Consider the following 15,752-nt stretch of genomic DNA (forward strand, 5'->3'; position numbering starts at 1 on the left):
ATTGTGTCCTTGTGACCGCCCGGATGAGGGATGATTCTACTGTCACGCTCTTTGTTTCTGGTATTCTGAGTCGGCTGAGGGATGATTCTACTGTCACGCTCTTTGATTTCTAGTTTGAGTGCTAGTTTTCATTGTGTCCTTGTGACAACCTCGGTCAGTGGATGAAGTCTCTCGTCGGCTTGTGAGTGCTAGTTTCATTGTGTCCTTGTGACAACCTCGGTCAGTGGATGAAGTCTCTTGTCACGCTTTTGGGTGCTAGTTGAGATCCTGAATCTCAACCCGGTCAAGCTGGTTGTACTGCGCTATTTGTGTTTCGTGCAATTTTACAGGTGTGTCAGTTACTGACGTCGCCCAGTACACCCTGTGGTTAGATGGGGAATGTGAGGAGTTGACATTCTGGTTTTCGCGTTCTGTGTGAGGGCGTGTAGAGGGCAGTATATTCCTGGCTGGCTCATTGTCTGGTGTTCTCGGCATGTAACCGGCGATGGAGAGCTGTAAAGCTTTCGAACATTAGTTTTGTTCCGTACCAGGTTTTCATCGCTCTTCTCTTTTTTTTCATTTCAGGACTCCCAAGAAGTTGAAGAAGAAGATGCTAGAAGGCGACTACAGAAGATGCCGAAAAAATACTGAACTCGGCAATCTTGAAAGTTAAGTTGATACCCATGTAAATTAGGATTAATGATGAAGAAATGTGTGACTACAAAATGTTTTTCTTTTACTCAATTTCAGCTTCAACGAAACCCATGAAGACAAAGAAGTACTTCGATTCCGAAAAAAATGATGTAAAATCGACCGACGATCACACAACTATATCTGTACTTCGATTTCAAAAAAATAAATTAGACAAAATTAACTTCAACCTTGTAAACTTTCGGACCACATGAAAAAAAGACCAAATATTGTAAAATTATCGAAAAAAAATGATGTAAAGTCGACCGACGATCACACAACTATATCTGTACTTCGATTCCCGCCTGTTTCGCTCCTGGCAGATGTGTCACATTCGTAAGGTACACCAACTCAAAAAGTCAAACGAGAGCTCATCAACTAAGATCTGCCGATTAGAGAACAGTGCACAGAAGGGACCAATTTGGATGAAACTCAACCAACCAACTTAGGAGATCCTCCGATAATGAACCCAGCCATCATAAAAGGTAATTTGATATTTGATACGAACTTAGAACATTTTAACCGATACTGAACCCAGCAAACTTGAAATGTAAGTTGATTTCTGGCAAACCGTAGGTTTGCCTATGTTAATGGTCTGGGGAAGCAGTTTTCATTGAAAATGAATAGAGTACCGGTGTGTCAACAAGGCACAAACATTGGCTGTTGATTGGCGGTTGAACCAATAGTGTTGATTTTTGGTGTCATGGTTTGGCTTATAATGAGTTCTCGAGCCCACAAAAATTTCATAGTGATCAAGTTATTTTTAGGGGACTTATTCTTGAAAAACACGTAAAAACCCTGCTTTTTAGCACTAAGTAACTCTCTTCTCTCATTTCAGGACAACCCGAAGACGACCAGAGAAGACGAGAAGAGATGCCGCCGAATCAACCACCGCTGAGACATGAACTGAAAACGCCACATAAAAAGCTAAGTTGATTTATCATTTCTAAGTTATCTTCCGGGGCTTGACGGATAGCTGCAAGTAAATTCTGTAAATTAGATCACCGATCACACAACTATATCTGTACTTCGATTTCCGATTTCAAAATCAAACCTGGTTTCCCTCCCAGCTGGAGTCTCAAAGATCTCCTAACGCCCCCTCCCGAGTCCCCTCACCTCTAACCCTCAATAAACAACATACTTCTGCCGTCTCTGATTCTTCTATTTCCACGTCTACTCGAAGAACTCCGTCAACCCGATGTCGAGGCACCACGAGTTGCATCACAGCCCATGAAGACGCCACAGTAAACTGAACCTGGCATCATGAATAAAGCTAAGTTAATTGATTTTTTCAAATCATCCAGGGCCTGACGGATAGCTGCAAGTGAGTTTTGGAGTGCTGGTCAAGTTCAGCATCTCCGTTTGACATCTAACAGCAAATAAAGTCACTGGTGCCAAAATTTCAAATTATGTACTTCGATATTTCCAGAAAATTCTGTAAATTTTACCATCGATCACGCAACTATATCTGTACTTCGATTTCTGATTTCAAACCTTGTTTCATTCGCAGCAGGTGGGTGGTTTATGTATAATCAACATACGTCTGCCGTCTCTGATTCTTCTATTTCCAGGTCTACACAAATGAACTCAAAGTTTCTTCATCCTGGAGCTTGTAGCGAGACTCAACCGTGGATTTCTTCTATGGTGGTAGTTTCTACATTGATTCAGGAGCTGCAAACACGGATTTCATTAACATTGATTCAGGACCTACAAAAAACAACAGTGGATTATATAAACAATGATTCAGGAGCTGCAGTGACTTCATAGCGCTTTTTTACAAGGGGCCCCTTTAACAGTGTAATTTGCAGGATGATTGTAATGGAATTAAGTAAATGTGAGTGTGTCAATATAATTTACCATGTTTAGTAAATAAGGTTTATTTTTCCATAGAACAACCTCCTCTAAGTATGCTAGCAACTTGAGATCTTTTCTGTTGTTATTTTTGAAGCATTCTATCGGCTCAGTTAGTAATTAACAAACACATAACCATAAACCATATACTAAATAAAGAAAACAAAGAACCAAAAACTAAATAAACAAAACAAACCAAAACTAAATAAACTAAACAAACCAAAACTAAATAAACAAAACAAACCAAAACTAAATAAACTAAACAAACCAAAACTAAATAAACAAAACAAACAAATAAGCATATAAACCACGGACTCTCGAGTCCATAAACAAAAACTAAATAAAAAAAAACACTAAATAATAACTGATATGATAGAATGCTTTAAATAACTGATGAAAGATCAAGTTTTCATTGAAATAGCGCCCACCGATTCACTTATGTGAATATAATTGATTTATGGAAAATAAGGACTTATATTACTAAGGGATCGTTCGTAAAGTACACACAAGTTTTTGAAGGTTTTATTTACTCTGTGTACGCATATCGTCCGCTATATTTTGTTAAAATAGCCACTTTGCTATGTAGGTAGATCTAACTTTATGAACGGTCTTCTACTACGTGACTGACACCTTGACGCGGTGTAGTAGCTTGTGTGCCTCCGTGATCCTGAGAGCTATGCTGGTGGGGGTATAATATCTCCTGGCAGGTTCAACCATACCAGACAGGTCTAGGGGTAGGGGCCAGACGAAGATCAGTCATTTTCAAATTTCTTTGATGGTTCAAAACAGAAACTTACAATTTGGTGTTGTCACAATTATTATATGTCCATTTTTCTATAGGCCTACATGTATTTAGTATCTCAACCTATGGCTGCAGTGATGGCCTTGTTTTAATGGGTATGATTGTTGTCAAAGAATAAAATTGCATTCATTAAATCCTTCGTTCGTTTGGTTAAATCTTATCTCAATACTTTCTATGTGGTGCTTTTCAATGGTTCATAAAATGCCGATTAACTTTTAAAGGTTTTATGTATGTGAACAGTATGTCCTTGTTCTCATGATAGTCATTTGTAGCATTCTATCAGCTCAACTACTTATAAATAGTAACCTTTTAAAACAAACAATTTAAACTAAAAAACATCTAATTACACAAACTTTTTAAGTAGTTGATATGATAGAATGCTTGATACTTCATGAGATACATGTACATGTATAACCATCATTCAATGAATTGTCATCAAGCGTAGTTTTAGACTTTCAAACCAGATTTTGTTTTGTTTTTATGGACGACTTGCATCGGATGATGTAAGTACGGTATGTAAAGTATTTATTTCGGGTAAACCTCAAGTTGTTTGATTGTATAAAGCATGGTTTAAACCTCTATATATGATGGAACCATTTTTTACTGGTGTCATTGAGTCTGGAGTTAGCTGTATGTTCAAAAAATGAATAAAGCTTGTTTTTTGTGGTTTGTTTTGAGTCGGAGTAGGTAAGGCTTAAAGATATACATTGTTTCTCCTAATCAGCTGGATTCAGTTCCACAGCTGTGAGTTAGAGTTCTCTGAGTTAAGATTCATCGTCTCGGAGTCAAATCTTAATGAAATTTATCCAGTTCATTTATCTCTGCACTAGGTCTGGTGTTAGCCTGATAATTATTTTTAAAAAGTAATGTACATGGTAAAAACTTCAGCATGCTGAGAAACAATGTATCAATATTCTTGGCTATTTCCTGGATTTTACTGGGTTCGAACCACGGACACCAATGTATTATCTTCTGTTCATCCCCTATTCATTATTCTGCATCATTCCCAGGCTCTAGGTTTACTACTTTGAATCATCCTCCCCGACAGGGATTCGAACCCGATGGCATCGAGATTGCCGCGGTTCGTGTCGTGGCTGAGGGCGTACTCTTATGACCACCGAATTCTCCGGTTGGCTCCACACAAAATCCACCTCGATCGGCCAACTTCGGTTTTCGGTAGATAGTCGACTAGTGGTCGGAACTAATAACCGAACACACTATAGTTCGGTCGTAACGTATTTCACAGTGTCGGCCATCTTTAACCTAGGTCCGAACTGTAGCGACCGTGCTCAATTGCGTGGTCGACCATTTCCGAATTATAGTTCCGACTAACGGACATTCGATTTCATTTAGTTCGACTAAAGTCGACTAACTCAGATAACCGAAGGTGGCCCGTTTCGGAGACTCCAAAAAGTCACGTGACCAATAAAAGAGGACGATTGGAGGCAAACGGATTCTCCGATCTGATAAAAGAGTTCGCCCTGAGTGTAGCGATGCCATTGTTCGAATCGCCCTGTCGTGATACTCTGAATCCACGGCTAGATTAGACTGTCGTGGGAGGATGGCTCTGAATGAATATCTGTAGTTATTGTATTCCATCCTCCATTCAGTATCAGCACCTCGCTATCAGTGCCAGTAAATACTGGGTTCAAACGCGGCACATCCTTTAAACTGCATCCAGATCAGAATTACGGACACCGCGTACAAAATCAGACGCCCGGTTTAACCATCAAGTGCTGCCCCTATACATATCGTTGACGGCGAATGTGTGAACTAACTTACTACCCGCATGCCACAGTAAGAATATTGAGCTGTCAAATTAGTTCACATATTCGCCGTCAATGTAAAATGTAGCGGCAGCACCTGACTGTCAAAATATTGACGCATTCGGCGGGGTCAGTGTTGTAATGATCACCTCTGGAATGTCTTATCATTGCGGTATAACGTGTTGTTTGTAAACAGCTATAAATGAACCTTGCTCGCTCGGATGATGGCTAGAATGATGATTTTTGCGAATTCCCGAAGAAACTGGACACAATAGATGAATCAGTTGAATGTGGTCTGCTGAAAAACAGCTGAAAAACACATGTTTTTATTGACTTGAGTTAATTCCGATTTTATTAGCGAACTTTTTGTTCATGTTTGAGTAGTATATTGTTTATTTGCACAGGGAACCCGCACCTGATGTAAAACGACTCCTACTGCGAGTCGCAAACGTGTTTGACTCTTGACTTTCTTTGTTTAGCTTCATTCCGCGTGGCAGTTTTCACCATCGCAATTACAGTGCCCTCATATTCACCACATTTCTACCTGACAATGGGTGTCAGAAATCTGGAGTAATATAAATATAAAAATATTTCTTATAATAAATAAACGTTAATTGAAACGATAAACAATGATTTGAACAAATTACAATATTTTGTTTAGCCCCTCCCCTATAGATTTATTTGAGTATTCTAGAAAATTTACTAATTCTGTAATCTTAAAAGTCTCAGCGATATATTTTCTGAAGGGGCGTGCATTCAAAGCATCTCACACACCCTATCACAATGCGTATGCAAGCCTATTGCTTCGTGTGTAAACGTTTAAAGAAAATATGATTCGTATTCAATCAAAGAAAAAAATTTGAACGGCACTAGAATGTCAACGAGTTTCCAAAACAAACTATTTTTTCCGCGATAGCGTCGCAGAATTTGAGCCGTTTCATTAACGAACATATGTGTTTGTTCAAGTGGCAGATTTTGCGCCACGTTCCGCGCATTTCAGTTTATTACTTCCAGCGACCAGCAAGCTTCAGCAACAACTTCCGTTCTATCTAGGTTCGTGTTGGGTTAATATATATCAACGAATCTTTAATTCGCGGACAAGAGAAATTTATGAATGGGAGGAAATACATTGAAAATAGATTAAACGAACGGAAATTTGAATTCGGAAAGATTATGATTATTTTAATCATCTCTTTTTCAAAATCTTATTATTTTTAGTCTACGCGGGAAGCATTTTTACAATGAAGCTCTTGGTGGTTATCGTCGCTTTATTATCAGCCGGTAAGTTTATGAATTCATTTAATTAATCATTGAAAATTGTTTACAAAACTAAACTCTATGATTATTAATAAGCTGATAAAAGACAAGGTTATAGTTTAAATGTATAAAATTTTTATAAAGGTAGTAAAATTTATCTTAATTTGATAAAGTGGATAAATTATTGTGAATCTCTCTAAATAATACCAGAAAGTATCATTTCGTTAGAAGAATCTAGAACAAATTTCTTTACATTTCAAAACTGCTATGAAAACATTAAGAATTGTGACCAGAAAAAAACCCCGAGAAATGATCAGAAACAATCTATGTGCTAATTTTTGTTGTTTTGAATTAAGATTTGCATAATGTGGACATGGAGATTTATTTCAATCCGTTAAAGGACACTCTGTATTGATCAAGTTCGAACCCCACATTAAATGATAGATCTCGCTGAAATTTGAATAATTTGGACCCCTCATTGGTTTCTTATCATCTGAAATAGAATAAAAAATTTTCTGTTTCTACTACTGCTGACATTTACCGAGTAGAGCATTCTGGACGTTTAAAAATAAAATTACAAATTACATTTTGTCCATACAGATTTCTATGCTGCGTATGCGTCGAATGTATACGGTGGTTACGCGGCACGACGCGATGACGCTGAAAGTAGTGCCATGTGCCCGGATGGAACAGTCGTTAAAGCCTGCCGCTGTGAATATAGTTCTAGATGTGATGGAGCCATAGTTGAAGGACAACAAAAATGTTTAATTCGAATGAGTAACGGTCAAAGTCCTACAAGGGTTAGATTCATCAAGTTTTTCTAAATAGTCAACTAAAAACCGCCACTGAATTCATTGATTTGGGGCCTATGATCCGTTCGGGGGCACACACAGCACATTCTCCCGTTGCTATCTTTCCGTACCCTTTGGAACCAATTGGAATTTTTTCGGAACAATATTTCTCCAGCCGTTTCTAATCGAGCAGTAGTTAGCTGAACAGTATTTGGGCATATACAATTATATTCTCTATTAATGTCACTAAATGACTGAACTCCCGTCAATATCTGCCACATGAGCAGTTGATAGTATCCTTTGTTTTGATTCATATCCCTGTTACAGGATTCTGTCACAAGCTTTCAAAACATTTTATGATTAAAGAATTGATACATTTCTACAACTAGACTTAGAGGGGTGGACCATATGAAATATTCTGACACGTTCAAATAATTTTTTATCTTTTAAATTAATTCATTTTTTTTAATATTTCGATTGTCAGGCGATCGGAGAATGTACTGAAGGTTTATGTGGTGATGATTGGAAGACAGTTCAGACGGGATACAGTAAAGGGCAGCCGTCAATTAACTGTCCCGATGGATACCTCATCACCGATTGTAATGTTTATTCTGCGTGAGTATCGTCCAATAAGCCCCACTCGTAATATAATGTCAACACGACGCTTTGTTTGGTTTGTTTATTCTGTTAATTTCTTGTGTGAAATAAAACTCATTTTGGTTTTAAAATAAGCCCCATAGTGAATGCGTTTATCATTCAAACCATTTAATTTATTTAAATTTATTTAAATTAATGTATATTCATAGGTGGAAGCACATACCGATTCTGAGATCGGTTGTATCAGTCGTCAGTCAGAGAATCGTGGGAGGTAAAACTGTATGGAATTGTAAAGCCAGTAAATCGTGTAATTCTGACGGAGGATGTTTCGTTCAGGCCAGATGCTACAAAAGATCGTAACTTATTTCAGATTTCATCGAATAAATGATAAATCATTGTCTAATCCTCCGATTGTTCTATTTTTCTTTTTTCCACTGTAGTCCTACAAACTATAAAGAATTTATTAAAAACTCGAATTTTCGGTTTTCGGTTTAATCCTAAAAACCATTCTCAAGAGTGAGAATGGTTTTGAGAATGTGGCTCTTGAGAATGGCTTTTGGGATAAAACCGAAAATTCGAGTTTTTAATAAATTCTTTATATTTTTGATGTTTTAAAATCTCTTTCGAACTTGTGAATGTGGGACTTATATTTCATTCGTCTCTCGCGATTTATTGCGTAGTTTTATCACGTTAATATATACATGTATTTACAATGATTAGTCTAGCTAAAACAAACAAATAATATCAACAATTTTCTAGTTACAATGCAAAATTTGAATCAATGATATGTACATAATGTAACCAAGTAGCCTAGCCAGGTTTAAATGACTTGGACGTTAAAGGACAAGTATCATCAACGGAGGTTCATACAAGATATTTTCCATATTATCAGTGAAGATATAACAGTCACACTAGTTTCAAAATGTAATCAATTTATATATCACACTTGGACAAGCATCGTAAGGCCGATGTTTTAAATCAATGGTATTTACCAAAGCCTTGTATTTCAGAATATTTGGCGGACGCCAGAAAAAAGAGGGAATGTGTAACTTGCGTTCTGTTCGTAATGAATTGCATTCGAGTAAAACATGGAATTCATCACCTATTTCTATTTATCCCAAGATTTATCAAAATTCTCACGTGTATACCGATCTACTTCCACAGGCAACGTATGGTTATTTGAACGAGACTTTAGTAGTCATCGTTTATGCGGGAGAGTTCTATCAGATATTTTTCTAGGCAAAATTCTGATTTAATCAGGTGATAATTCATCAGGTTATCTTTATCGTTCACATCCCTGAGCCATTTTTGAATCGACTGGTAGCCCTGTCCAATTCTGCGCCACCTGCATTCGGGACAGGTTTATCCTCCGCGGAATATACGGATCCAATCAGATTTCAGTATTTCATCACGTGAACAATGTAACATGGCCGCCTACACTGTGTCTCGATTTACGTTCCATGGACCTCTTTAAAGTCATTTTTTATACCAATGAAGAAAGAAATTCCGTTAAAACTGCCAGGTAACGCTTCTGCAGGCACTTGTTTAGCGTGTGGTACCGAAAATATCGGCATTCAATTCAGGATGGCTGCGTGACAGCGCCGTCAAAACCTACCGGTCGTCAATCAGCGATTTGGACTGGTGGATGGAAACAACAATACATACAATAAATCAACAGATGTGAAATCAAATAATATTCTCTGTTTCAGGTGTCATGTCACGTACTATCATCGCGGCTTGAAATACTATTCGGGCAACGGTGGAGCATTTTTGGGAGCAGCATGAGTAGTGCAGGAGCAGTAGGAGCATCATCATAGGATTAGCAAGAGCAGCACCATAGGATTAGTGCAAGAGCAGCATCATAGGGGTAACTAATGTACATGTAACTAATTTACAGTAAACCTCTTTACAAGGATTATCATCGACCGCTTCGATTCCGCGATCTGTGGGTGAAAATAAAACACCGTTCAAAATCACTTTAGTTGTTGACTCTGATTTTCCTGGTTCTACATTCATTACTAGAACTTCCGGGGCGTATTGCATTCCCGAATTAAGCGACTGTAAGACGCTGTTAGCCACGTGTTCGTGCTCGGTCGCTTTCAGAACATCCAGGAAGAGATAATTATAAGAATTTGCTAAACCCATTAGAGAGTTTGATAGATATGCTATGGTGGTTGTGATGATGATTGTGTAACCTATAAGATCCTGACTGTTAATTAGCAATATTCATAAAATCTCGCTAGCTATGGTAACTGTATGCATGAATATTACAGTATAGGCTGTTATGATGTAGAAAATAAGAAAATCCACCACGATTATGATTAACATTCGCAGAGGGATATAGACCAATCTTCGCTGTCTGGCGAGAAAGTGTTGGTTGTGGAGATAGTATATGTACGATTTCTGGACAAAGAAAATAAACGAAATACCCGGAGCCAAATGGAAAATTAATGTTAAAGCCCCTTCGATCATGGCAACCAAAATCATGATGAAACATAGTAGAAAAAACACTAGGTGGCAATATTGTTGTTGGTTTGTATCTTTTTCTGTGAAGAAACAGAAAACCAACCCTAATAACGTTTCAACGTTTTTATCTCAAAGGAAATTTCAACAATTTATTATTTACACCAAATAGAAACAATACAATAATTACAAAACCTATTTTCATCTCCGGAGAAAATGAAATTCAAGTTTTCCCTTCAAGGACGGACGCTGCACCTACGAGTCCCGAGTCGAACACTTTGTTCACCTTGAACCCTAGACAACACTCATCAAGGTTTATATAGATATGGCTCATTTCCAACATCGAACTGATAAACAAACATTGGATCGAGTCCAATACGCATTGATTGCAACGCATTCTGTGCAGGTAGTATTTAGGAAACGACTCCTCAAATAAACCCGTTATCTGTAGTGCTTGCTTCTATCGTCCTATACCTGATAATGAGATTAATAGCTATTATTATTCTGAGGTGAATCCACGCTATTTTCCGGGAAACCTTGAAAACAGCGTCACGCGATAGACACGAGGTCTAAAAGTACACTCATGACTTCGAGTTATTATTGTTTTCATCAACCGGATGCGAATGGGTTTTCGAGTCGAGCGCTGACGTTCCTAGATACCATAAATCCCGCACACAATCGATTTGTCTTTGTTTTAGTTTTAGTCGAATGAGAGAATCTAATGTTTGTAAATGATGGTCGTAACAATCAGCGGGAAAACGAGTTCGCAAATATTCCGCAATTCGAGTCACATATTCGACGTTGTGTCCCGAGGAACCGCGAGCGTTAACGATCCGCTCAGCGAGAACGTCGTCTTCTTCCGGTCCCGTATAAAGTCGATTATCACAAGTAGCCGAATAAACGATTACAGATATATCAGAATCTGATCGTCTGCTGTCAGTTGAATACTGATAGAATTTACTATGAAACATCGTGTAGCCACCGTTTAGTATTTCCCGCCCGTTTAAATGCAGTAAAGCTTCCTTTACTTGAGTTCTGCCGACAACTTCAAATGCAGTTCCCCAAACCGTGCTCTGAAATATACAATTCAAAATGCTCATTAATTCATTGCAGTTTTATCCGATTAACAACAATACCACAGTTTACTCTATTGACATTTAATGTATGGTCTCCTTTCTCCTTTATTGTTGATCGCTTTTTCTTTTCTTTTTTCAATTACAATCGTTTACTTTTCATTTATGATGAATATAAAATTAATTTGAAATGAATTTGAATTTTAAACCTTGGATTCGATGAAAGCACATTAAAATACAGGAAATCCACATTAAGGGAATTTGACCATCTCAGAATTTGAATATTATATATAATACTGTAGGGGCTTTATTTTCATACACGTTGAGTATTTCCGGCAAATCCGAGTTTCCGAGTATTTTACTTTCGTCAGCTGTTAGCTATTATTGTGTATAGTTAACAACAGATTCCTAGTATTACTAACACGCGGATGTCCACGCGCACGTGGCTAATTATCATATCAATGTAAACAAGCTGATGCAATACGCAGTGAACTAGTGCAGTGGCAGCTGGCTGGTAACCAAAACAAACAAAACCCATGCTTTTATAGAAAAAATATACGTACGTTTTCGTTTGGAACAAGAGTCGCCACTCTACCAGGCTGAAATTGATAAATAATATTCATTAAAATCGCATTCAAGCACTAGATACGCAACCCAGGACCCAGCTACAGAACCCAGGCAGCAGAGAACTCATGCTAGAACCCAGGCAGCCGCAGACGACAACTGTGCACTTCACAGATGTTTTTGTTTCCTTATAATTGGTTAAAAATCAGAAATTTATTATCAGCGAAGGTTTCCTGTATAAGCCTAAGCAGCGACTGGCCAGCGAATCTCAACCTGTGTTGTTTTTTAGCGTATCCCCTGGGCAGACTAAAATCACTCTACACACAAATTACAATTACGATACAGAAATTTATTCATGAGAAATGGTTTACTGTATTAACTGTAAACCAAATAAAAGGAATCAGTCTTGCATTCTATCTCTGATCACTTACATATGTTTTAGTGCCTCTGTGATGAGTACTGCTCTGCCAGAACTTCCTCGAATATCCTTTTATAAAACCTATCAATTCATTCTCGTATTCGAATCCCGGTTTCCATAGCAACGATCCGTATCCAAATATCCACAACCGTTCTTTTTCTTCCGGTAAAATAATCATTGTTATAATTTTGGAGATAGCTAACAGACATGTATAGTGCGTGATAGTAGTAGCTGTTATCGCTAGTGTGTTGAATGAAACGAGCGTCCGCTATGCCGAGACTGTGTCGACAATGACGTCACAGCTAGCTGTACCAATAGGATGACAGAGCGGCAGGTGCGTGGTTGAAGCTGATGCAACAACGATAATCTGATGCAATACTAAAACCAGACAGGATGATACGCGGACAGGGGTTTCGATTGAACCGTCGTAAAATTCCGGTTGAGGAACATCAATTCCATATCCTTCTTCGGTATCATGCAGCCTTCATCAGTTCGATGATAATTTTCAGTAGCGCATGTGGCAGTCCTCAAGATCAGGCTGTATCCCGTCAGAATACAGTGCTGATTGAAAAAGTGCCCTCATGAATTTTTGTCATATACTGTCAAAGATTATTTCTAAAAAAAAGGATTTCTGTCGCCGGTAACATCATAATGCGACAGTTCATCATTGCATTGGGGCTCGTAAAAATAGTAATTGGCCGTAAAAAGCGTTCTCTGCAGAATACTCAGAGCCTTTCTAAAACGCCGGAAAGTGGGTCGCAATTAGAGCTACATCTGTCATAAGAAACTCATCAATAAAAGATTGATTATTTTCTGAAATGTTTTTTAGCTGCTTGAACGACAGTATTAACACGTAGAATTGATAAGTTCACACCTGACGATGATCTCTAGGGTGAGATCGAAACGTCGTGTCTTCTATATATTTTAGAGTTTTTAAATTATTTTAATCTGTAGATAGTGAGTTGTACCTCTCTCCTCCCCTCCCTCCTCCCTCCGTCCCTCAGTCTTCCCTCCCTAATTCTCTCCCTAACCCCCTCCAGCACGCGGGCTGTGTAATTGTGATATCTCTCGACTTTAAAGATGAACAAATGTTAACATATAGCTCCAATCAATCAAGTGACTTTTCTCATGAAATGGGACTGGTTGAAGCAGGGAACTAAGTATTTTTGATTCTTCACGAAGGAGTAACACATGGTTCTCACACTTCAGTGTTTTTTAGTACCTTGATGTAAGAACGGACAGAAAACCAGCAGATCAGACATTATGTTCTCAGAATCCAAGTTGGAACAATTATCTTATCATTGTTACTGACGGTAAGGTTTGATTTCACTCATCTTAAAATTCTTCAGATTATAACGAAAATTAGAAATTAATTGATATGAATGAATCATTATGACATAAATAATGCTTGGACTTTTTGAGAATTTCAGAGTATTCGTCATATAGATAGAGGTCTTTTTATAATAGGCATTTTAGAATGGAAGGGAACCGAAAAAGGATGAAAATAAACATTTTATCATTGAGTATAATTTTCCGCATAAATCCTCGGAACGACTGCAGAAAAAAATTAAAAAGGAGTAAAAATTGTGCAGAACAAAGAAATTGTAATGAAAATGCGGAGGATTTAGAAAAAAAATAATTTTCTCAATTTGATGATTTTTGCAGAATTCCGGCAGCCGGATCCGTATTACAATTAATTAAAAACAAGGCTTTATCAATTTAATCTAATCTAATCAGAAAACAACATCATATCTATTAAGTTAGTTAGATTTTGATAGAAATACTTACTGATCATTCAAGAAATTCTGATTATTGTTGAATTCTCAGTGAACAAAAAAAATCACTTTGCTGTAGTTTGAAATGTAACGATTTATTGTAGTTTTTAGACACGTCTTGGGATGATGAAACTGTTGGTGATTATCCTCGCTTTATTCGCCGGTAAGTTATCAATTTATCAAGAACAAAAGAAAAAAATGAACTGGCCATTTTGAAAATTTCTACTTTGAAAACTTTTGATCAAAATCTACATAAAGTAGCGGTGGTTATTCATTTCGACAGGTTGCAATCATTTCAATCACTTTGTGTTTTGATCAGGTTCGAATCCCACATTTATTCCTGAAATGTTGTACGTATCACTTCTAATGATGATGCATTGATGACGTAGTGCACATCCTCTCAAAAAATTAAAATTAAAAAAAAATTGAATAAACTTTATGAAATATTTTTGATTACAAAATAAATGCAAAAATTCAAAATTGTGATTGTTATTTTGAAACGTCACTACTGATGACGTAGTTCACATCGACTCACACAGAACCCCTTTAAACAACGCATGTATCAATGTATAAACATTAGTGTTACCATTTTTTACGGCGTCAAAAAATGTTTTTTTTTTACGAATGGTGAATTTTCTTTTTCTATACAGAAGCGGCGGGTCAGGAATTAATAACAGTTCGTGGTAAACTGGCGCAACGGCGCGATGACGCCCCGAGTCGGGCCGTCTGCCCTGACGGGTACGTCATCAAAACATGTCGCTGCGAGTTCAGGAACAGATGTGATGGAGCCTTGTTCGAAAATGGAACGACATGTCTCATAAAGATGACTGCGGGAAAAGCTCCAACAAAGGTTTACTCATTTACTAAATATGATTATAAAATTATTAAAGATGATGTTACCAAGACAAACACCTTTTTCCTTGCTGGAAATGTGATCTTTCCACGATATGGATTCGAACATGATTTTGATTTTCACGATACCATCAGGTTCGAATCCCGAGGATGGCTATGAAGCTGGTAATGGAATCCCTTAATCTTTATGTTATTTTTATCTCTATACTCAGGCGATTGGACAATGTACTCGGGATATATGTGGTGATGTTTGGAATACTGCAAGCACAAAACTTTTCATCAGACCATCAGTAAATTGTCCCTATGGATTCGATATGACTGATTGTAATATCTACACTCCGTGAGTATTTCATCGAGATTACACTGGATATCGTTATTTCAGGACGATGCCGCCAGGGGGCAGTTCAGATCACTACTTCAACCTTCAGTTAGATAGAAATGATAAATTACGTTCCACTTGTAAAATGTTAAAAACCTGTATATATTTAAAGATGGAAACAAAAAACTAATCTGCGGAATGTATATGCAACTAAAAGCCAGGTACAGAGTGGAGGCAGAACCGTTTGGAATTGCCAGTCAGATGCGCGATGTGAGGGTTACAGGTCCCAATGTTCAGTTCAAGCGAGATGTTACAAGAAATCAGTACAATAAGAATTGATAGAATCTAATTCACTTTTATCAAATAAAACTATATGCAATAACGTACTCTTGGTTTTTCTGAGCGACAATTTTGGAGATTTATATGTTCCCCATCTGTTCACGCAGTGACGTGTGTTAGGTATTAATATTGAGGTGTCTCCAGTTTATCAAAAATATCATCTTTTTCAAATCGGTTTTGTATTTCTTCTGTTTGTAGCTGATGTTTTTTTTTTAT

General features: G+C 37.5%; 2 protein-coding genes across 2 annotated transcripts; one reads left to right on the top strand and one right to left on the bottom strand.

Moving 5' to 3' along the window:
- Positions 1-6,318: 6,318 nt before the first annotated feature.
- Positions 6,319-9,518, top strand: LOC141898093 (uncharacterized). The gene is made up of 5 exons (XM_074783906.1): positions 6,319-6,369; positions 6,946-7,145; positions 7,621-7,751; positions 7,943-8,089; positions 9,443-9,518. The coding sequence occupies exons 1-5, from the start codon at positions 6,330-6,332 to the stop codon at positions 9,516-9,518; spliced, it is 594 nt and encodes a 197-aa protein (XP_074640007.1). The 5' UTR covers positions 6,319-6,329.
- Positions 9,519-10,340: 822 nt separating this feature from the next.
- On the bottom strand, positions 10,341-12,519 carry LOC141914745 (glutathione-specific gamma-glutamylcyclotransferase 1-like). The gene is made up of 3 exons (XM_074806030.1): positions 12,265-12,519; positions 11,833-11,868; positions 10,341-11,269 (listed from the first exon to the last, which is right to left on the bottom strand). Exons 1-3 carry the CDS (start codon positions 12,427-12,429, stop codon positions 10,778-10,780), a joined length of 693 nt encoding a protein of 230 aa, XP_074662131.1. The 5' UTR covers positions 12,430-12,519; the 3' UTR covers positions 10,341-10,777.
- Between the last annotated feature and the right edge of the window lie 3,233 nt (positions 12,520-15,752).

The sequence above is a fragment of the Tubulanus polymorphus genome, chromosome 1 (genome assembly GCF_964204645.1).
Source record: "Tubulanus polymorphus chromosome 1, tnTubPoly1.2, whole genome shotgun sequence".
Lineage (NCBI taxonomy): Eukaryota > Metazoa > Nemertea > Palaeonemertea > Tubulaniformes > Tubulanidae > Tubulanus > Tubulanus polymorphus.